The sequence below is a fragment of the Strigops habroptila genome, chromosome Z (assembly GCF_004027225.2).
Source record: "Strigops habroptila isolate Jane chromosome Z, bStrHab1.2.pri, whole genome shotgun sequence".
NCBI lineage: Eukaryota > Metazoa > Chordata > Aves > Psittaciformes > Psittacidae > Strigops > Strigops habroptila.
Genome location: NC_044302.2, coordinates 42,370,139 through 42,393,190, shown reverse-complemented (window position 1 = coordinate 42,393,190; position 23,052 = coordinate 42,370,139). Strand labels below are relative to the sequence as shown.

General features: G+C 40.3%; 1 protein-coding gene across 3 annotated transcripts in view; it reads right to left on the bottom strand.

Moving 5' to 3' along the window:
- Positions 1 to 23,052, bottom strand: part of NCBP1 (nuclear cap binding protein subunit 1) — a 32,551-nt gene that overhangs the window by 3,629 nt on the left and 5,870 nt on the right. For 2 of the 3 annotated variants that reach the window (XM_030471227.1, XM_030471229.1), the window contains 15 exons: positions 22,927 to 22,996; positions 21,254 to 21,469; positions 20,159 to 20,256; positions 18,723 to 18,786; positions 14,783 to 14,893; positions 13,586 to 13,650; positions 12,801 to 12,863; positions 11,380 to 11,454; positions 9,900 to 10,003; positions 8,945 to 9,067; positions 7,430 to 7,532; positions 6,021 to 6,114; positions 3,412 to 3,515; positions 2,662 to 2,776; positions 142 to 285 (listed from right to left, as the gene is read on the bottom strand). In XM_030471227.1, coding sequence (XP_030327087.1) covers positions 142 to 285; positions 2,662 to 2,776; positions 3,412 to 3,515; positions 6,021 to 6,114; positions 7,430 to 7,532; positions 8,945 to 9,067; positions 9,900 to 10,003; positions 11,380 to 11,454; positions 12,801 to 12,863; positions 13,586 to 13,650; positions 14,783 to 14,893; positions 18,723 to 18,786; positions 20,159 to 20,256; positions 21,254 to 21,469; positions 22,927 to 22,996 — 1,549 coding nt within the window. The remainder of the gene's footprint in view (positions 1 to 141; positions 286 to 2,661; positions 2,777 to 3,411; positions 3,516 to 6,020; positions 6,115 to 7,429; positions 7,533 to 8,944; positions 9,068 to 9,899; positions 10,004 to 11,379; positions 11,455 to 12,800; positions 12,864 to 13,585; positions 13,651 to 14,782; positions 14,894 to 18,722; positions 18,787 to 20,158; positions 20,257 to 21,253; positions 21,470 to 22,926; positions 22,997 to 23,052) is intronic. The other variant, XM_030471228.1, reaches the window with a different exon arrangement.

Here is a 23,052-nt window from a genome sequence, read left to right as displayed (position 1 = left end):
GATCTGGACTGGTTCTAACCCGCAGTAAATCCTTCAACCCTTTCCTATATTCTTACTCCAAGAAGATGCCCGAGATACCAGTGACGCCTAAAGCTTACAAATCCCATGTGAGACTGAGAGTGGGAACTGTGTGCCCATCACCTGGAAGATAACAAGGAAGAGATTCTTCTGCTCGCTCTGGGCTGACTCGACTTTTTCCTGCAGGCGCTCTATCTGCTCTTCCAGTGGCCCATCCTCCCGATCGCTGCTGCGGTCATCATCGTCATCGTCATCGTCACTGTCTCGCTGTAAGGGACAACAACACACGACTAACTGAGCAACCTGGCTACCTGTGGGAACTGTTAATGCCCTACGGTTCCACATGTGAAACGGTCTGCAGAGCAACTTAAGAGCAGCAGCAACTGAAGCTGCTCTGCAGCTTGGGTAAGTATTGTATTTTGAAGGACGTTTACTTTGAATATAATTCAGGGAAGAAATCTGGAAGGAAAAATGCCAATTTGGGAAAGCCCTGGGGAAAAAAATGACAATCAAGATTACAGAAAAACCAAGGTTAAAGATTCATCAGTCCTTTATTCAGCGGAAACACAGTAAAAGGTAATACCCGTGCTGACTTCATGATTACCAGATAACGAACAGCTTTAGAAAAGAAATCTGGCATAGATTTTTTAAATTGTGTCTACTGCAGCAGGGCAGGTAATTCATTCAATGAACAGTTCTGAGATCTCAGGGCTCCAAAAAGTAAAACACTCTGTGCAAGAACTCAGATGAATCTGGCTGCTCAGCACAGAAGGAAGACAAAAGTGTAGCCCATGGTGTTCAAGTGGGGACTCCCTATATTCATGATCAAAAGAGATGCTCTCAGACTACAAAGGGTCAGCATGGAAACCAAACTACTAACTAGGAAGATGGCATTCCTCATTGCCTCGAAACCAAAGCAAAACTACAACAAAAATACAAAATACGCAGCAGGACCAGACTTGGGAGCTCAGGTAACAAAGTCTTACACAAGATTACAAGGGATATAGGAGGAAAGGCAGAATCTTATGGATTATGGTACATACAGTGACTCAGTCTCACAGGATTGTTTCTGTGCAAAAATCCCCGTAACTTAACAGCTCAGAAGTTCAAATATTTATCACATGTGTAACATGTGACAAACACAGGGCCACACCTTCACTTGCCTATGCACAGCATGTACAACTCACAATCAAAAGATAGTTACAGTTCTGAATCAGCATGAAAAATAGAAATGACCTACCAGAGCGAGTGAGAATTTAATTATATTCTCTCCATAGAAACTTGCTTTTTCCCCATCTACAGAGGTTTCCTGAACTTAAAATGCTAAAGGATCAATAGCACCTAAGAGAAAGCATGTTAGCCTTGGACTCATTCCATAGTAGGGTAATCCAATTCAAGCTGGGTACATCAAAACTTGACGGCTTACTTCCTCTAGAAGGAATGGTCATGCTGCGGAACTATTCACTGTTGCATACAAATGCTTCTTCCTGGCACAACAGTAATTTAGAGTACTCAGTAAGAGTAAGAGCTGCAGCAAGAGACAAGTACAGAAATGAAAACACTGGTGTATTTGTTTAGAGATGCCAGGGAAGCATTTTGCCTCACTGTAAGATCAATGACTGCATCTAGGTCTTCAATAATCACAGGCGTTTATTAACTGCTGATCAATGTGGATTGAGGATGCAAGCAACTAGGATGGCTGTTGCTGGGAGTGGAGGAATGAAGGGGCTGGGACGAACCGACAGTGGCAAACTCTGAGGTATTAGTGACCTCTCAACAGAAACTTCTGGGAAAAAAAGACTGACTTGTGCAGGTTTCTTCAAAAACCATCAGCAGCCTCAATGCCATGTGCCACCAACTTTGTTCAAAGTTCTGGAGCTAGCTAAGGGTTTTATGCAGACAATCATTCTCACAGACCACATACAAACATGGAAATTCTCTCCTGCTCTCTGCAACTCTCAACATGTTTGTAAACTGACTTCCTTCTACCACAACTAAGCACTGCATTCAGCCAAGCTTCCTTGAGCCCTGTCTTTTGCAGCTGCCACAGAAGGTACTCTCTCACCCCATTTTCCTGCCCCACTTGGGAGAACAGCACACCACAGCAGCTGCTTGCTCATCTATTTATCGTATATAGTAACCCAGATCACACAGTATTCAGAAAACTAAGGTGGAAGAAGGAAGTGACAGTTGCCAGAGTCAGAATACAGCAGCATCCATGAGAAGCACAGGAACAGACAACTTTTCAATGGCTAATAGCTATTTCAGTGCACTTCTGCATAGAAGCCATGAGAGTACTCTTCAACTATTATTTGTAACTGTTCTTATTGTCATCTAATAGGGTAATTGGAATCAAGATTATAAGGCAAGTGGAAAACATGCTTGTATTGAAAGAGACACTTACAAGAGAGCACTTGAGCAGAGCAAATGAATTCCACTAAAGATTATACCAGGTTATTGCTACCATCAGAAAATGAATCCAGTTTTCGATGTCTTAGGGCTGCAGGTGACCATGTCTGCCAACATGCTTCCTGATAAACATATATATTCAGTCCTTCCCAAACTCAACTATATGCATCGATCTGACAGCAGGCAGGTTTGTATAACTTAGTTTTAAATAATTAAAGATTACAAATTACTTACTCTTTTGTGCTGCCTGGCCAATCTTGCCTTAGTCTCCTCCAGTTCTTTGTGAATCTTCAGAACGTGCTTATTCATCTTACGAATTGTGGAATGCAAGATCTCCCAGATATAAAACCTAGGAAAGACATAAAGCTCAAAACACTACTCTCAAAACCCAAGTCTAAGAAAGAAAACTGAAAGTAGATTCTTAGAGAAAAATGTAGCTAGGGGAATTTAAAAAATTCAAATGATACTTAAACATCTACTAGACTAAGCGAACACTCAACACACAGGAATGCGTGCAATGTAAGAAAGCTTAACTGTAATTTCTTTATCCATTTTTTGCAGTACACTTCCAAACCAGCACTGTATTTCATACACACGCTGCAAGACTATCAACATCAAATTCTGCCATTCTCCATGGTGGTACAAGCTACACACCTCCACCGAAGACCAGGACCACACTAAGCTAGCAGCTATGTAACACACAGCAACAGACTTTGTCTAGAAATAGTGCAAGAATGTTGCTAGCATGTGATTTTGCAAGTAGTCTCTAAGCCTGTCAAAGCAGAACAACCCTGGAACTGTCACATAAACATTCATATCCCAACTCAGAAAGGCAAATGCTAAAGTATATATTTTGTAGAAGGAGCAAAAGCTTTAATTGTACCTTTTCCTTCTATTGCTCAGCTTTCACAGATTGAACTATGTACTGGCCACTTAAAATAGTAATTCAGAGACAAGTAACCATCCAAGACAAATTCTTGTTACCTAGTGAAATCATGTGCAAGCTCCGAAGAGAAGATCCAGTTTGCTACTGCAGCACAGTCAACAATTTGTGTCCGAATCATCTTGTCCACAAGCACAGCAATCATCTATATTTTGAGAAAGACATTGCACACACAATCTATGTAAAATAGTCCAGCCTCTGATAAAACCAGAGATGGTTTGATGCAACTCTACATAGGTAGTATTACTGGGTGATTTCAAATACTTTAAGAAGCTGGATAGTCTACCCTAAAGCTGCTCAAAGTAGGGAATCTATATCAATTTACATAAAGCATTCTAACCACCTCTTCTACTTCTTGTGAAAGTCACATATCACTTTTTGTTAACATACATACTTCCATACGAAAGCAAAGTACAAGCATCAACGGGAAGTGAGGTCTTAAGAGACACAGTCCTAGTACTTGACATCAAAGTACTCAAACCAGAGCATATCTACCTGTTGGATCATGGTATGGAAGGAGCTACTGTTAGCCTGCTCTCCTTGAAGTACAACAGCCTTCAAATACAACAGTAAGCTCTTCTCTACAGGACCCATTCATTTCAGGACAGAGCCAGCGCTGTGCAGTCAATGGAACCTCTTCCTTGGTACAGGCACTGTCGTGATGCTGGGGGTTGCAAGCAATCTAGCAGGCAACTGCAGAGGGGAGTTACTGACTAAAGCAGTTGCAAGCTGTTCAGAAAAAAGGCTTATCTTGGTTACTGATGGGATTGAATGCCACGGTATCTAAGAACCACAGCCTGCACTGTATTTATCCTTACAACCACCCATTGTCAAATAAGGAAGTGTAACAAAGCTCCTTTTAAGGAAGGAAAATTAAAATAACTGAATGAATCATACAGAAGACTCAGCACTCGACTTTCAAGTCCCAGGATAGCATCCTATGCTCTATTTTTCTTTCTGTATTGCCAGGAAGATTTTCTGATTACCTAGCCTCATTTTCCAAGACACACAGGCCCAGGATTTTGAGAAACCACTTCACCTCAATGTTAAAAGTTTCTCTTTATGAAGTCACCCTTGCGACCTTGTTGGTCCAGGGACTACCAATTTCTATCGCTAAATCACTATCTGCAGCACAGATCATGCATTAGCACTATACGCCATGTGAGTACTGCTCATACTCTGAACCACATCAGAAGACATTCCCATAGACATGGCAGCAGGGTGAGCAGCATGAAAACAGACTCTGGACAAGTGTCCTGCTGTCCAGGCACCATTTCTTCTGCGTACGAGGGAGGTTGTGGACTCAAATATAAAAGGCTTGAGCAGAAGCAAAAGATTGAACTGCAATAAATACAAGAGAGGAAAATTTAAGTTCCATAATCAAGTGGAACAGCCTTCATGACTTTTGCACTTGGTATTTTTTAAAGCTATCTTCATTTATTCATAAAAATCTAATATGGCTGATTATCTGGGTTTGAAACCTCCACCTCAGTTTCGTCATGCTGCAATACAAAGGAACAAAAAGGAAGAGGATACGGATATCTTACTGCAGTAATGTAATTTCTTCTGATCCAGTTAAATGGCACTAAAAAGTAGGTCAGACTAATTGTCACATTTTCAAGGTCAGTAAGTTGGGCAGAAAGTTTAATATATTTGAAAAAATCCTGCTTTTTCAATATTTTTAGTGTACTTAGAAGAGAGGTGACATCTCACATAGCTATCTTCTAGGTGCTCAGTTTTTCCCACAGGGAATGGATTACAGGTCCAGTACCTGATGCAAGGACTACCCGTTGTCCTCAGCAGCATTGCCTCCAAAAGCCTAGCCTATGCACCTGTGAGGTACAGTCCACTTTCAAGCACAATAAAGTGCAACACAAACACACCAGTAAGGAATACATGAAATAATTAACGCAGGAAAATTCATCTTGAGTTCCTTATCGATTTCTATTTATAGAAGAATGACAGCTCAGGGAGAAAACAAATGCTGTGAAGAAACCGAACAGCTTAAACAATCGAGGCATTTTTCACCAGTCTTTCAGGGCATTATTTCCTCTGGCTCAAGAACGAACAAAATCATGGCACTGTCAGACTGATCTGTTCTGAACAGCCAATGACTGCAGCTCCACTCCCTCTGCTCACACACAACAGTGACTCCAACATGAGCTTTGTGGAATAACTGTATGGCTTTCACCCACAATTAAAAGGACAAAAAAAACCAAACCCTAAAACCCTCCGATCTTCCCACATTTCTAAGAATGTCGCCTACTTTTGATACGAGATCTACATCTTATTTCGATCTACACATCTACAGTTTTCCAATTTTGAATAGAAAGATGGGTTTAGCAGAAGTTATTCTCTTGTATGACAAACTGCAATACAAATCCAAGTTAGAATGGCAGCCTTTGCCCTCCCACAATGAACTCTGAGGATGAGGTGGCCTCAGTGATGGTTATATTTTATGTCCAGCTTTCATTTCAGGCACCAGTAACAACAGTAAATACAATTTAATTAAAATCTGAACTTTCCTTCAAATAAAGTGACAATAGACAAGTTATTTTTAAAGGATATAAAGCAAAATGTAATGGTTTTTATTAAATATGACCACTGTGAGCTGGAACTTACAAAGATTCTTGACATTGCAACCTCTTACCTGTGGATGATTCTTCCAAACCTCATATACAACCCTCAGAACATGGAGTTTGCCCTCATCACTTTCAGCGAGCGTTTTGAAGACTTCATGAAACCTTTCAATAGATGCAAGTAGTCAGTGGAGGGCTTGGGATTAGGTCAGAAGAGCAGCAGACACAATCCAAGTGGTTCAGATAGTAAACAAAAATTCTTCTGGCCTATCTGCAGCAATTCTTGAACAACTATTCCTTGGAAAATATAACCATCCTGAGCTAAAATAGGCTACAAAGACATGACAGCTCTGCTCCTAAAGGCAACTTAAATAAATCTTAGTGGTGAACCTACTCCCTGAGGCTGGGCTACATTTCTCATACTCTTAGAAGCAGGAGGCACTTTCATGCTCCGTGTGCTTATCTATACACAGCTGGAGCAAAATTTGCTGCCTTTTCAGTCTTAGACCTTCCTCTTGATATGTGTTTCTGTAACTTTATACACTTATCCAGTCTGCCTCTTTCTGAAGGAAATGCTTCTAAAAGCCTCTATTTTAGCAGTTACACTGACTGCTACACAGCATTCATAACCCAGATTACTGTAATACAAAGCGCAAGAGGCTCTTTTTGATCTCACGGCTGCCACTGTTGGCATGCGACAGTGAAAATACTGTGGCTTTAAGTATTCATATTACCCTGCCTCTTATACTACTGATTGAAGGTTACTACCTACAGCTTTTTATCAACATTGCCTCTATAAAGCTCCCAGGTACAGGTTTTGTAATAGTTTTATGTATCTTTAAGGACAGATAGAAAAATAATTAAGATGCACGTGACTACCTTTCATGTATTGAGGCCATTTAAAAGCAACTCCAAAACACACAGGCTTAAAACCCAGTTATTTTATCTCATTTTGCTCAAAAAGGTAGCAAAATTCTTGCAGTAAATTCTTCAGAAGTTAAAGATATGCTTTAAGGGATGCACTCTCTGTGCTTTGGTAGATAGACGTTTACAGCAGACTGCTTTGAAGTTTCATGTTTCCTTTTTCTTTCTTCATTTTTTATAAAGACATAACTGTTCTAGAGTCATATTCACAGTAAAAGGTATTGTGGTGGGAGCTACCCAGTTATTTGAATGTAAGGAGAAACCCTTGTGCCGCACTATAATCAGCAAATGAGTAATTCTAATACGAAGTAATGTTCCAAACCTGTCTCATTTGTTTGATTTACATCATGTGTCTGTAAGGTACGCATTTCTGTTGATTCCATTCACACCTACAACTTAGGAGTTATACTACCATTCCTTCAGTAAGCAGTATCATTCTTCGCCTAATCACATTGCATTGTGGAGCACCTAAAACATTGCTGAAGCCTGCACTACAGTTTTTTTATCAGGCTGTCAGAATTAAACAGCCCCAAAATAATGCACATATTACACTTACTTTGCCAGGGCACTGAAGGAATGGCTGAAAGACTTTGCAGCTAGATGGAGCAGAGTCTGAACAAACACTTCTATTTTCAGAGGGTTGAAGGAAAATCCTTCATCTGCAAGTTAAAATTAAAACTTTAAGTACTTCAACGAAAGCGTAAGTTAGCTGTAGAGATAACTTACGGTTTTAACTCATTTTACAAAAAAGTTTCATCAACAGGGTTTTGCAAGCGTGAGCAAGAGGCTAGGATAGAGTTTCCAAAATGTGCAGTTCTTCAGGCTCCCATTTTGCCATGGAGAAAACGCACAGAAAGAATTCCAGGTCAGTGAAGAAACTATCAGAGACACAGCTAGCCTCTCAAGGTGTAACAGCACTGATGGACAGCAGCAGAGAGAGAAAGGAAAGGAAATCGCAGAGTTATGCATCAAGCTGAAGGCCTGGCAGACCATAAAAAAGGGAGAGTGGATGAGGAGAGGGGAAGGTAAGGATGATTAGAATACAGAGATTGGCTACTTTATGACATGGGAGAAGGGTCGAGCAAGCATGAATAGCAAATATGGATACTAGGGTGAGTGGTGCCAAGTCCCCTTCCACAGCCTAAGGTACCTGGCAGGAGGCAGAGCACACTTTGGTGGGTGATGCCTAAAGCAAAGCAGGAAACGTGACAGTGGATCCCAGGGGGAAAAAAAAAAAAAACAAAAACAAAGAAAGCAGCAGACTGTTGCTGCTTTCTGCTTGTATAACAGAACACGTGCAAATATTACAGAAATATCGAAGCCATCCCCATTATATAGACCATAGAATCATAGAATAGTTAGAGTTGGAAAGAACCTTAAGATCATCTACTTCCAACCCCCCAGCCATGGGCAGGGACACCTCACTCTAGACCAAGACTCCGTCCAACCTGGCCTTGAACGCTACCAGGGATGGAGCATTTACCACTTCTTTGTGCAACCTGTTCCAGTCACTTCCTAATTCTCTGTTTTGCACTCCTTCTCACTCCCTACAACACATGCATTTTAGGAATCAATGCTGTCTGTGGCTGCAAAGCTAGAAAGGACGTGAGTGGAGTCCTATCATGAGTTTATATCCACAGAAGACTACAGCCAGCAGGTTGGCTATCTTACCCACTGTCGGTCTACACCAAGGGAGGGAAGCTCTTAGGATGGGGTACAAGCACTGAATCTGAGGAGTGGGGATAACAGCATGAACTGCCCTCTGTTGCTGAAGGCAAAGGAAGTGCTAAATTCTTTCATGCTACCTCTGTAAATGATCGCAAGAAAACACACCTCAAGCATCATGTTGCCCATGTTAAGAAAAACAGGCCTGTCTCTGGATGCAAGATGTTTACAAAACCCCCTAACAATGGTGTATTATTTCCACTTACAGATAAATTGAAACCAACTATTAGAAGGAAAAGCAATACAGTTCTGTTAACCACCACACACATAGCTCCCCAAAGGATGGCAGATAGTCTACACACAAAACAAATTACAACCTGCCAAAGCCTAGCAGCATACATCTTACCATCATCATCATCCTGGTTTGGATTAGGCACATCTTTTAAAATGCTGAAGATTTCATCATTACTGGCCTTATTTTTAATGGCAATTGTTAGACAGAGCGCCACAGTATATCCAGGAAGAGACCCTAAACAAAAGCAAAGAGGTCAAAAATATGTAGAAGACAAGCGAGTATTTTTAACACCAGCTTGTGCCTCAGAGAAACAAGTACACTTCCCACCTACACCTAAGATTAGCTGTGTTCAGTATCATTGTCCACATCACTCAACACGTTTCCTTGTCTGCACAATTTAATTCATATTTAATACATAACCTTGAGCAGAGTGTTTACAGCTGAGCTCAGCTAATCACTCTAAAGCTCTACTCCATATGCCACGGATTTCCTAAAAATACAATACTTCCTTGGTTGTTCTCACTGTATCTTTGATGATAACACTTTTATACTTAAGATTGTCTTTTCACTCAGTAATAAAAGGAGTAACAAGGTATCTCTGCATCTCAAGCTTTACATCCTCTGCTGCCTCTGTATACTTCACTAAACCGAGTTTACTGGTAAAATCTTCTACTGTTTCATGAAGTTCAAAGAACAAACTCACATTACCACTTCATATGCTGACTTTTGCACAGTATTGTGCCCAAAGAGGGGAAACAGATAGATTTTCCAGTTTTAGACTTCTCGCAAACAGTACTGTACACCACCACAACCACCTCAGCAAGAGTAACTTCATGTATCTGGATTTTCTTTTCCTCATGAAGTAACCGAGGTGATTATATTACAGAGATTCAGGCTTAATATATATTAATTGCTCATGTGAAGCATATTTACACATATAGAAATCATGCATATTTATTTCAGATGTATCCTTCTTTATGACAACTGATATTAGTGTCAACATAGTGCACTCCCTTGCTCTGAAACACTATTTTCAACTTGACCCCTCAGTAACTTTCATACTTACTATTACTTTCATCTCCGTATTTGTAAATGCACACTGGATTAGCAGGACTGAGGACGGAAAAACTTGCAGGAACAATGTCTATTATTCGCTGGTGGTAGGAGAGTCTGGAAATAACAAGTTCCACAGCAGTAGAATTAAAATGGGAATAACATCAGGGCTAATTCTAAAGTGACTGTGTTACAATGTTTTTCCTACATTTAACTTTCATAGATCAATAACAGAATGGTAGTTTCTGCTGGGTAGCAGGAGCTTAGGTAAACCAAACTTACTAGTAGATGCTTTCTATTTGAAGTCTGTGATGCTAGAGTTTCATTCTCATACAGTTAATTTAGCTTGTGAAAAGATTTAGAGGCTGCCTGATAGGATGTTTTATGCAAAAGCTGAAGATGTGATGTAGAAAACTAGTAAGAAATTGGTATTCAAAGCAGAAAAAATAGTAAACTGGACATCTTCATTTTACTTTCCAGCTTATTTCACTTCCACAAAGGCTTAATTTTGCTACCAGAATTTTTAATGGAAGTGCGCCACGGAAAAAATGCATTTGCTTTGCAAGCACAAGACTTTCACACTTTCTATACTGAATTCACTGAAAACTGGATGAATGTTTTCATGTAGGATGCTGAACAACATAGGTTTTTTGAACATTTTGCTCTCTTTCCTATATCACTCTATGTCAACAATTTTAAGTCCAGCCCTGATTGTGTACTCCTGTTCTGTTTGGGGGGTTTGTTCTGTTTGCTTGGAGGGTGGGTTGGTTCTTTGTTTTAAGGTCAAGGAACATCAGAGGCACCTAGAATACGCAAGATTATCAGTTTTTAGTATAATTGATGATCAGTTCCCTCCATTTCTATGAATGCTGAATACTTTCCAGGAACATTGCCTGAACTCTATTTCTTTCCACGCCTATGGTGAAGCATGTCTTTATGTAACTACAGGTGTGCATACCTTGAATATGCAGCTCACTATTGTCTGCTCCACCCATTTATCTCTCTCTCTGAAGTACTGTCCTAAGCATCCTACAGCAGGTAAACCAGATTAAAATCACACCAGCAACACACCCACCTCATAATTGAAACTGAATTGCAAGAACAGATGTGCCTAAGACAAGCCAAATTAAAAGGAATCTGACAGGATGCATAGAATCATAGAATGGTTTGGGTTGGAAAGGACCTTAAGATCATCTAGTTCCAACCCCTCTGCCATGGGCAGGGATGCCTCACACTAGACCATGTTGCCCAAGGGTCTGTCCAACCTGGCCTTGAACACTGCCAGGGATGGAGCATTTACCACTTCTTTGGGCAACCCATTCCAGTGCTTCACCACCCTCACTGTAAAGAACTTCTTCCTTATATCTAACCTGAACTTCCCCTGTTTAAGTTTGAACCCATCACCCCTTGTCCTATCGCTATTCAGAAATAAACAAACAAACAAAAAAATAATCAAACTGCCTTGAATCCAACTATCAAAAGATCTTACTTACCGCATGCATTTTTCCAAAACCTCTCTCACAAATTTGGGTTTGGGCTTCTCAAGGTCCTGAGTAAGACAATCTGACCTATCAAAGGACAGAATGCGATAGCTTTTAAGAAAACAATAGTTTTTAAGAAAACAATTTTGCTTTAGTTTCTTTTTGGCTAATAATTTTCTAATAGGTACAAACCAATCATGGTCTAAGGACAACTGCAGTGCTTGACAGTTTTAGAGTGTAGGCAATTGTAAGACAATGAGGTAAGTTTATCACTATTTTCTTATTGGCCATTAGCATTTTTGGAATCTCATCTCTGTGGGATATATTTTCAAGTAGCTTCCCTTCCCCGACCAGATTAAAAATAATTTGTGTTTATGGTTACCTGGCTTTCCCTCTCCTTAGGAAAGAAACCTCATGTGACTTCATATTCTGTTCCTCCCTCACAGGAATTTTGGAACTTATGGCTGATTACAAACACATTTCAGATGAAGAAAAGCCTCAAATACAGTCACTTGTGAGATTTGTGCAAAATGGCAGCTTGTGAGCGAGACCCACAGAAGCACTGCCATCAAGGAACATCCAGGCAAAGAAAATTCAGTTCTTTGAAGGCTGCTGCCTGGTCAGTCAGCATGGATGTGTACTAGGACAGCCAGCAAGCACTTAACTCCACAAGAGGACAACACAAGAAACTGAAATAAAGCCACAAAAATGTTATCACAAAAAGAGTTGCACTCCCCTCCACCAGGACACTTTGGCAGATCAGCTACAGAAAGCATGAATGGTAGCAGGCTGTGGAAGTTAAGTAGGGAAGACTTAACTCCGAGGTGATGTCTCTTTCTACATGGTGCCTGGAATGGAAAGCTCAGGGGAACCTCTGGTTAGACACTGATGGAGTCCAGGGAGCTCCTGCTAGAGATGCAAGTTCATGATTTGGCATGGTAAGAATGGATGGTAGGGCCAGCTCTGACAGAACTTCAGGTGCTAGGATTTGGCAGGAGGGAAAGAGATCACAAGGTCTCAAGGATTAAGGTTATAACGAAGGTTTAGGGTAGGAAAGGGAGCAAGATTACAGTACGAATACAGGAAACAAGAGTCAGGGCAAACTATTGAAAGTAACTGGGGAGTCATTTTAGAAAATATGCCAGCAACTGACTAAGGGTATGGGACAAATTAAAGAAACAACATTACTGCTTCCCCTATTTAGGGAACGTTTACACGATTTACCACAAAGTTCACCAGGGACAATACAATGACTAAAGAGATTATCAAGATAATCTACCACTGAGTGGTGGTGAACAGATTAAGAAAGGTATCTACTGAAGAGCTGTAGGAAAGCAATTAATAGGGCCACTACACTGTGACACTTCCTGAATAAGCTTGTAATTTTAAGGTTTTTGCAATATCGGGTTCGAATCAAAAGGAGAGAAACTTACCAATCTTCCCAGCTCCAACGGAACTGAAAGTTGCTCAAGTGGTGAGAAAACCAGTTAATAAATCTTTGTTAAAAGAAAAAGAAAGCTCCATTAAACATCAGAAGAGCAGGAAAACCTGACGAGGTTTTTTTACAAATGCATTCTACTTTTCAAAGGCAAACATAACTCTAAAGCTATTACAGCATTAAACAAGCATTTATGTTGACAGAATCAAAAGACTGGCTTCAGAGAGTCAGAAAGAAGCTTTTATGGGTAAATAGCCTGTCATGTCCTGATTCATACAAAGATATGACCTATTAAACTAACAATTAAAACGTAAACTTACTGTGAATATGCTACCTTCACTTTTTCCATGAGTAATTAACAGCCCTCCTACACAATGCAGACCTCACTTAAAGGGAAAAATTATCATTACTCTCCTCTTCTGGTGGCATATACGCCACTAACTGCACTCCAAGTCTCCTCCAAGATCACTAGGGAGCAGGCATAGTACTAGATAGGAGTACTATGGAACTATGAACAACCTTGAACACAAAGAAGGAGTCACTAATCTCAACTGTACTGTACAGGCAGCTAGACTTGTGACCTCTTGGGGTGTGCTGCTGGGAGGAAGTGGCAAACAGTCAGTCCTCCACCCTTCTCTTCAGATTTCTCAAAGCCAGAGCCCAGAACGCATTCTGAATAGCACCAGTAAGTTCTAACAAGGATTTCTGACTACTCTTTTCATAGCCTCTCAATATCCTGAACATTGGATATTGATTCCATTGCCTCCAGAACACATTTACCTGTCCACACATGTTGTATTCATCGTATCCAAACGCATGTACAGCATTTCGGTGGCTTGTGCAAGCTGGAAGTTTCTTATTAAGGTTCACAGAAAAAGAACTAGATAAGACAGATGTTGTTCCTTTCATTTTTTTAATAGAATGTCACCAATTTATTTTTTTTACTGAAAGCTCCCTAGGTCAACTCCAAAATCAGGTAAATCACAGTAAATCCTCAGTGGTGGAGAAATAGGGGAGCAGCATATTATGATAATCCCAATCTGCTTTTCTTCCATTATTGCAACAAGACTGCTGGCTTCTTCCACAGAAAGCCAGAATTTGCACCACATAAGCAAGACTGCGATGTGAAAAGACACCAACATCCTTATGGAGTACTTCTATGATCTCACCTTCATGGGCTGCTGTTGATGCTTATCCACAGACAATCTGTGATCATCACTGAAGGCTTGAGAGAGTATGTCTACACTGACTTCACCCAACAAGGCCTTTATGCTTCTTATAGTGTCCCTATTAATGTTAAAAACCTTCTGCATGGATGTCTGCCCAATTCTACAAAGAGACTTTGCTCTAATCATTGAGATTTTGTGAGTGGTATCATGAAGTAGAATGAAATTTGGGCATGAGATTACCAGTGGACAGACACCTGTTAACTGGCCTGCATTCTCAGTCTGTCGCTTGATCCAAGACAATGATCTAACATGATCTAAATGGCAGCAAAGTAGGGACAATGTAATAGCCAGAATTAGATGGGAGTCATGCCTCCATACTCAGCATTTGGCCTCCAAGAGAGGAATACTCACACAGTTTTTAGAACAAAAGATCAAGCCAGTCACTTACTTTCTTTCTGAGCATTTAATGTGTCTGTGACTGTGCCATACACTGCCCAGACTTATCTAGGCTGCAGTGACAAACAAGAGTTTTGTATTTTATCCCCTCACCAAGACAGCACTTCCTGGGAATGTCAGAAGAAGTACCAGAACACCATCCAGAAAGCTGAAGAGTCTTGCCCACTTGGCAAGTCTAGTCCTATGCTAAGTGGGATGTGCTATTCTTTCACATGGGTGTTACAGGCAGAGTTTCATGCTGCTGCTGTAAAATATTAGCACTGCCAATATTTGTTGCTATCCCATCAGCTACAGAACAAACAAAATAAAGACTGCATTTTATAAATGCTCTCCAGCAGAACAGAAAGGATACAACTTGTGGCAAAGAGCCGGGCTGAAGCTTGCAGAGTTCAATCAGGAGCGTTGTGTACATGACTTCAATGTGCGGTGGAGATGGAAGTTGAAACAACTCAGCAAATATTACCTGTAGGAGAGGAAGGCACAGAATGAGAGCATGGCCTAACATGGCCTGCACAATCATCGACTTTGGCCGCCTATCTTAAACAATTAAATACCCCAAAAATATCCTTTCAAATGCATGTTCCAGGAAGAAGGGAGAGAAACTTGTAAATGTAGTGGTAACCCTTCACTGTACTAACACCATCCACTCTAACAGCCCTTATCATTTCATATTAACACACCAGCAGCATTATAAATATGTCTAACAAATACACCATGTAACTGTAGAAATGGGCATAGTTATAATATGACCTACTGCAGTGCTACCATGATCTGAGAAAAGCAGAAATCATCTGATCTCAGTAAGTAATAAACATATCAAATGAAGCTAAGCATGTAGTATGAAAGACCATTTACATAAAATTACATCTCTGTCTTTTCCGTCATATTCTCTTTTCTCCTACACAAAGTCTTACATAAATAAAGCCACAACTCCCAACTGTAAACTACAACCAGCATTTCACACAACAAAAATTTATGCTCGGTACCCCTTGGTAGAGGATCCTTCTAATAAAACTGAAAACAATCCTGCAGTCAGCGTTCGTGGTTTTATTTTCAAGTTTGCCTACAATAACAGCATGCCAATCTTTGAGGGCTACGGAAATAGCCCTCAATATCATTGTACAACGTCCATCTCTGAGTTCATTTTATTTTGCATGCCATTCTTAACTAGATTTAAAATACAACAAAGGATTTCATTATGGCTGGTCAATTTCCTCCTTAAACTTCTAAATAAACACAGAAGAACTGAACCTTAAATAAGTAAGCTTTAGAAGATCTTACTATAAGAAATCAACATCCATTTATAGACTCCACAAACAGCACATGAAAACACATTGAATGGAACTTGTTATTTTAAGGAAGGACTTACAAGCATGAAGAGACTATAAGAAGCTGGAGAACCTTTCCATGACAGTATTACTTGGACATACTGTTAAGACAAATAGGGGAGGCCCTCTTAAGTAGAATACTAGGTGGAAACCTGCTCCTTTTCTCAAGATAGGAAATAATAACTGGTGGAGCAGTCATTATCTGTTTGAGATACTGCATAAAAGTGTATTTGACACTCATCACACGTTCATTACCAAATGTTCAGATTAAGCGTTTCAAACTGGCACACCATATTTTGCGAAAATAACAAGGCCAAAGAAAGACCAAAACAGTGATGAGCTGAATGTCTGAGCTCTGACAAGTGCAAGTTGTACCAAAAGCTGTAGGAGCACAACAAGCCAATGGCGCTGCCCAGACATTCTTTGTTCACAGCTACCAGAAATACCCACGTTCCATTCAGTAAGAAGCAACTGAGAGGAAGGTACCATGTTTCAGTGTTTTGCACAGATTCTGAGTAGCATGGAGCATTCTGTGCTCAGCTTGACAAACTACAACGTGGAGCCTCAGGGACCTCAAAAGTAGGCGCACTTGGGAAGGTACTGACAACCACTTTCAGGCTACATTTACTTCTACTTAAGTGGTATGTTCTGAACCTGAAGTAACACTTTCTATTATTTGTTAGACCATATTGTTTCCACAGTTCTACAGACTTACTGAAAAGTTTGTAAAATTTCAGATTAAACTGATAAATTCTTGCTGAAAGCAATGTATCACCAACTTGACTGTCAAGAGAGACCTTGCCAGGGAGCAGTAACATGAACAGAAGCCTGAAAAAAACATGCTAAGCCTAAAAAACTCTGGAGCTTCATTAAAATTAAGCAGTCATAGACAAGTAATGAAATTAATATTCTAAAATACCTTGAAATTGCAAGAAAAGGGAAATCATTGCAGTAATAGTCAAAGAACTTGTACAGCCATAGAATCACACAACGGTTTGGGTTGGAAAGGACTTTAAGATCATCTAGTTTCAACCCCCCTGTCATGGGCCGAGGCCATCTTGCCCTTCCTTACAGTAATTTCACCTACACAAACCTTTGCTATTTCGCATCCTTCAAGTTTCTAAAGAATTTCCAGGGCCTATAGGTAATTTATTTCACCAGGAATTGCAGTAACAGTTTGTTGGCATTAGTGTACAGCTGAGCATAAAGCACACAGCCACAGAGGCATATACAGCACCTTAAGATAGTGAAGATAAGACCAGTGAATATGCTTTGATCTTAAAGCAGAAAATTTTTGTTAATTTTAAGATTTCTCTGCTCTGAAAGCACAAAAAGAACAAGTTGATCCAAGGTAACAAAACTTTACTGCATTCAGAATATTTGACATTTTGGTGCCAAGAGGAATTCTCAATTCCACTTTTATCAAGGTAAATCTTCCACATAAGGTTATTTCTTGTTATAATTAGCTCTGAAATACCTACTTAGTTACTTCTTCAAAAAGCCTGTATATGACAAGTTGTCATTATTACTGAAATCTCTATCCCGTTCAACTTTTGATGGAAATTAATGAAATTTTGTACAGCTCTGCATGTTGAAAACAGGCACCTTCAAAGGAGGTAGCAAAAGAAAACCTATGCTGCGATTCTGATACACATTACAGGTATTTAAAATTCTCCAACATGGAAGATGCCCCAGAGGAAACACCATACTTTCACATCAAGGTCATTCCAGGGCCAGCAGAACAACATCATTTAGAAGATCCAAACATAAAATCATGCAGAACAGCTGAGTCTGGCTGGAAATCATTTAGTCAACAGCCCCTACATAAAGCAGCATCACCAAAAGCAGGTTGCTCAGGGCTGTGTCCTCTTAAGTTTTGAACTTCTCCAAGGATAGAGTCTCCACAACTTCTCTAGGAAAACTCTTCCAGTGTTTAAACATCTTCTCAGCAAACGGAAGATTTTTCCTATGTGTCCTGGGTTCAGCTGTAACAGTTATTCTCCTCCTTCCTAGTAGCTAGTGCACTGCTGTGCTTTGGTTTTAGTCTGAGAACGATGCTGATAACATACCAATATTTCAGTTGTTGCTAAGTAATGCTTACCCCCATCAAGGACTTTTTCAGTCTCATGCTCTGCCAGTGAGGAGGGGCACAAGAAGCCAGGAGGAAGCAGAGACAGGACCCCTGCCCCAAACTAGCCAAAGGGGTATTCCATACCACAGCACGTCATGCCCAGTATATAAACTGAGGGGAGTCACCCAGAAGGCCCAGATCACTGCTCGGGTCAGGCTGGGTATCAGTCAGCAGGTAGTGAGCAATTGTATTGTGCTGCACTGCTGGTTGTATTTTTTTTTCTTTCCCCTTGTTATTTCCCTTATCATTATTATTGTTGGTGGTAGCATTAGTAGTTTTGTATTGTACCTTAGTTACTGGACTGTTCTTATCTCAACCCATGGGGATTATATTCTTTTGATTCTCCTCCCCATCCCTCCGGGGGCCGGGGGGAAAAGGGGGGAGTGAGCGAGCAGCTGCGTGGTGCTGAGTTACCGGCTGGGCTTAAACCACAACACTATGTTTAAATGGAGTTTCATCTATTTCAATTTGTGTCCATTTTATCTTGTATTTTAATTCTTTTTTTTTTTTTAACTAAAAGTGAATTAAATGTAGCCATCTCTTAGACTGAATCATACATTAGAACCATCACATGTAAAGCTTTAGAAGTTTGAGAAATGCCACAACCTTGTGCTTGACCAAACCTCCCATGCAGTGAGTTAAAGTTGCAACAAAAAGCATCAAACTTTCAACTGTATATAACCCACTCACTTAAAAGCCATTTATTGAATTCAACAAGGTCCTGTTGACTGCCAAGTCAAACTGTAATTTAAGGGACCTATCAAGGAACTAACTGGGACACATTACTTGTGAAATAACTGAGCTACAAAATAGGTTATGTATAAAATCCATACCTCTACGATGTGGTAGTTCAAGGGGATCTTGTTATTGCCTGGATAGCTCAACAGCTGTGCAGCACTGCAAAACCATAGATACTAAGTTAGCTCGGAACATAACACAGCAACATGATGTAAAGATGAAGTAACAAAGTTACAGAAAATGCATAATTCTGGGCAAGAGTTCAGACAAAAGCAGCACAAATCCAAATCCTTCCGAAGTCTATTCATCAATCCACAGCACACTTAAAACAGAAGCAACACAAGAACACTGCAAGCAGCACAATGAGCATCGCCTGAAGTATGATTTGTAATGATGTATTTTATCTCTATGCAGTTACATCACTTGAACACTGTTCTGCTATGCAAAATAGTTTTGCATTGTCATGGTGATCTGCAATTATGACATGGATATATTAAAAGGAAAAAAAAAAAAAAAAAAACCCCAAACAACTGATGCTCTGAATGACTTGAAAGCACAATTAAGCTAATAGATTATAAAAGAAACTCACAGGCTTCAAGTGATTCACCTTTTTAATCAGCTCATTATCACCTATCATCATTACAAAGCAAACAAATGTTACTTCCTTGATTTTACGGCTACCTCTGGCAAATCTTGTATCTTCTTCTAGTCTTCTACTCTCTTCTGAGAACTAACAAAGGCTATCCCAGTAACTTCAACAACCCTCAATTTCTCATTTCTGCCGAATCAGCCAGCTATAACAAAAAACCTATCACATGCCACCACCAAAAACACTCTTTCTGCCCATTTTTTGTCATACTATGAGAAGTTTGGTGGTTTTCATTTGGAAGCATGACCTAGCCAATTACCTGTGGCAAACCACCTCAGTTATTGATTACCCGCATCAGATATTGCTGAGGCAGAAATGAAGTGCCCTGACCGTTCCCTGGCACGGCTGAATTCAAACTAACAAAATCTGCTGGCCCTGCAATGACTCCCCAGAGAGTGCTCAATTATGTCTGCTGTGTAACCCCAAAGAGATGAATGCAAGAGGAAGAGTAGGAAGCAGAAGTGTGTTCATAAACATCGGTGCGGTCAGCTGCAAGGCACCACCTCAAGGCTTGCTGTGCCCCAACAAATGAGCTGATTCACAATTCCATGAAGCATAATACAACCACACTCTCCACAGTGCTCCCATGAATAAGGTGTGTCTACGTATCTTTTTCAGCGCAACCTGTATCGTCAAGGAACTCCTTCTCAAGCAGCCACTGTCATCATACAAACTTTCCATTATCTGGATATTACTGGATATTCCAGATAACATTTTTAATATAGTTAAATGCAGTAAATCAAGATTCCTCAAATGTTATAGAAAACGTTTACTCTTGAGCCCCTGTCTAGCCAGTGGAGGACTCTGCATATCCCTGATGGCACCAAATCCATGGTAGCATATGAAAAGTGCCAAGGCCCCATAGTGCTAAGGTGTTCTTACCAAGTCTTTCTCTCTTTCCAGTGGGATTTGATGATGCAGTGAAGGTTCTCTTCTATCACAAATCGTTCAACAGAGTGGCTGCCTGGCATGACGGGGCCCTGGAAAAAAAGAATTAAGACTCACGAAAGATCACTGCTAATACAGCGGTACTACAGGTAGCAAGCAATCCTAAATACATTTACAGGTGGAAAAAATAGCCCAACTTCCACATAAATACAGTGAAGTCTCGGCTGAGGACTGAAAAGCTGGTGTGACACAGTTCTACAGATTGTTGTTTAAAACAAAATGAATACTAGGACTCATTACAAAAAGAAATGGGTCAAAATTAGAGATCATAAGTTCATGGATCATCCAGTCTTCGCTTTGCTCTGTGGAGCCATCAGGAAGGCTACCACAACGCGGCCTGAAAAAAACCCAAAATCACAGTTGAGCTGGAATATGATGAAAAAACAAAGCCAGGAACAGCCAGGATAGAGTGGAAAGAATAAACAGTCATGGTTTTGTTCATTGAAAAAAAAAAACCCAGGGGCAAATAAATGAAGGCAAAAGGCAACAGACTTAAAGTAAAGGGAGGTATAAAAGCACCTGGAGAAAGCAGCATATATTCTTTTCCTATTCCTATACACTTCTGTCTATATACCTGCTGTCGAACGATGCTGGAGTCAGACTGTCAAGATAGATGGATCTTTCACTCACCCCAATTAAGCACTCTTTGTTCCACAATATGCATCAACAAATTTTAACAGACGAGTAAACAACAATCTTTAAACATTACAATAAACACCCAGCATGGAAAAGTCACCAACTTGTATGGAAGGAAAGTCTCACTCAGTAGTTTTACTAGAGACATTAGAGAATTCAATCAACATTGTCATTCTAAATGAAAGCATGAAAACACCTCACTCCCTACATTCTGCTCCTCACAGATTTACTTTGTACAGTAACTTGGTCTCTTAGTTCACTTCTGCAGAAGTACTAAAGCAGAACAGCTGCACGTGTTCAAACAACTGGGAGACAGGACATCACACTCTGAACAATACTGGCGTAGGAACCTGACTGTGGGATCCACTCACGAACCCCACAGCAATCACGTACCTCGGGGTCATCCGTGTAGTCAAACATTCTAAAAATAACCCTTGGCATGGGGTACACTGAATCTTCGGTGTGAGGCGGAGGGGTGAATGGAGGCAGATTGTGCTGCAGCGCTTCACAAAGAATACTGTCAAAAGCCAAATAGGGCCTCAGAATGTGTCGTTCTTGCCAGCGGTCTTTTTTCAACTTCTGGATCTGAGACCAAAGGCAGTCTAAATACTGAAGGAGAAAGGTGAGAAACATCAGATGTGCCAAATCTCAGAACAAAGGTGGCAGCTCCCTGAACTATCAGAAACGTGTTTCTTAGATTCAGTATTCTATTCAGAAAAAAACTCAAGTCTTAAACCGCTGATTCGGTAAACCAAGAGCAATTTAAGAACTCTAAACACTAGAGCTGCTCCTAGTTTCACACAACCACTGGCAGGCTTTTAAAGACCAAGCGCCCAGGAGTCCTAGCATGATGGCCATCCTTTGAATCTGTCAGCAAAACTGCACCAGTGAACACTACTTCAATCACTGCTTATTGGTGGTATTAATACAGACATAATACCAACGTTTACATTGGAAAGATACTCCATAGGACTGCCATGCTTTCCCCAGAGCAATCAAAACTATCAGTATATTCAAGCCACGTATAATACTGTCAAATATGTAATACATCTGCCATGGTTTTCAACACAAATCTGAGTCCCAGCATTCTCCCAGAGATGGCACAGACACCTGGGAAAACTGGCCAGCTACTCTCTTGCTAAAAGCAGGCCAAGAACTCTAGAGGCCTGTGGCCTTACTGAACACAAGTTTCAAGTTATAACTGACGCAAGAAATGCTTTGCATTTACTGAAATTATTGCTCTACAAGATGGGAACAAAACCAGTCACAACTGGCACCTGAACAGCCATGCTTGCGGTACTCTGGGTAACACATGGTCTCAAATGCACTCTGCTAATCTCTCCTCTACTGAACCAAATAAGGAAATTCTGATATTGAGCAGGCAGAATACTCACGTTGACAAATTAGTCAAAATCAGACAGCCTATCCCCCCAAATTATGATTAACAAGACAATTGTTAAGATTGCACTTTAATCAGAACAGTGAACAACATGTAAAAGGGCCATGTTCTAAAACTTCCAGATCAATTTAGATCTCACTTTGCAACTAAGTTTGTCCTCAAACTTAGGGGAAAGAAAAAAAACCCAGGAATATCTGAAAAGGTAAATTCCACCCCAAACCAGCCAGATGCCACCTCTCTCCTCCAGTATTTTTGGTTCACTTGTGAACAGTGGCACAATGACTGCTGCACACAGTTTCTATGTATTTGTTTAGCACTTCCCAGAGCCGAGAAACCAAAGCCACTACAAAGCTTTCTTTCTTGCAGAGGGAGAACACTGAGGGATAAGTAAGGAATTACATTTTGCTTCTCACAAAGGTCCTTTTAACACGAAGCCCTGTATCTGCAGTTCCAAAACAAACAGTACAATCTACAACCATTCCTCACGTCATAAATTTTCCCCAAGGGTCTTTCAACAAACAACAAAATACTCACCCTACACAACCTTATATTTAGACCCAAAAGTTAAAAGAGAATTTCTCATGTAGGACTTCTTTTTAATTTCATGATAAAAGTATACCTTAACAAAAAGATCCAAATTTCCTGAAAGAATGTAAAGTCCACTCACCTCCTCTTGTGGATGTGGCTTATCAGCAGTCCAAACTTGTAGCATGGGTACATGAATCTTCTGCCGGCGTCTGTTTACACAGGAAAGAAAACCTGACTTTTAAAAGACTAATTTAGGGCAGCATTT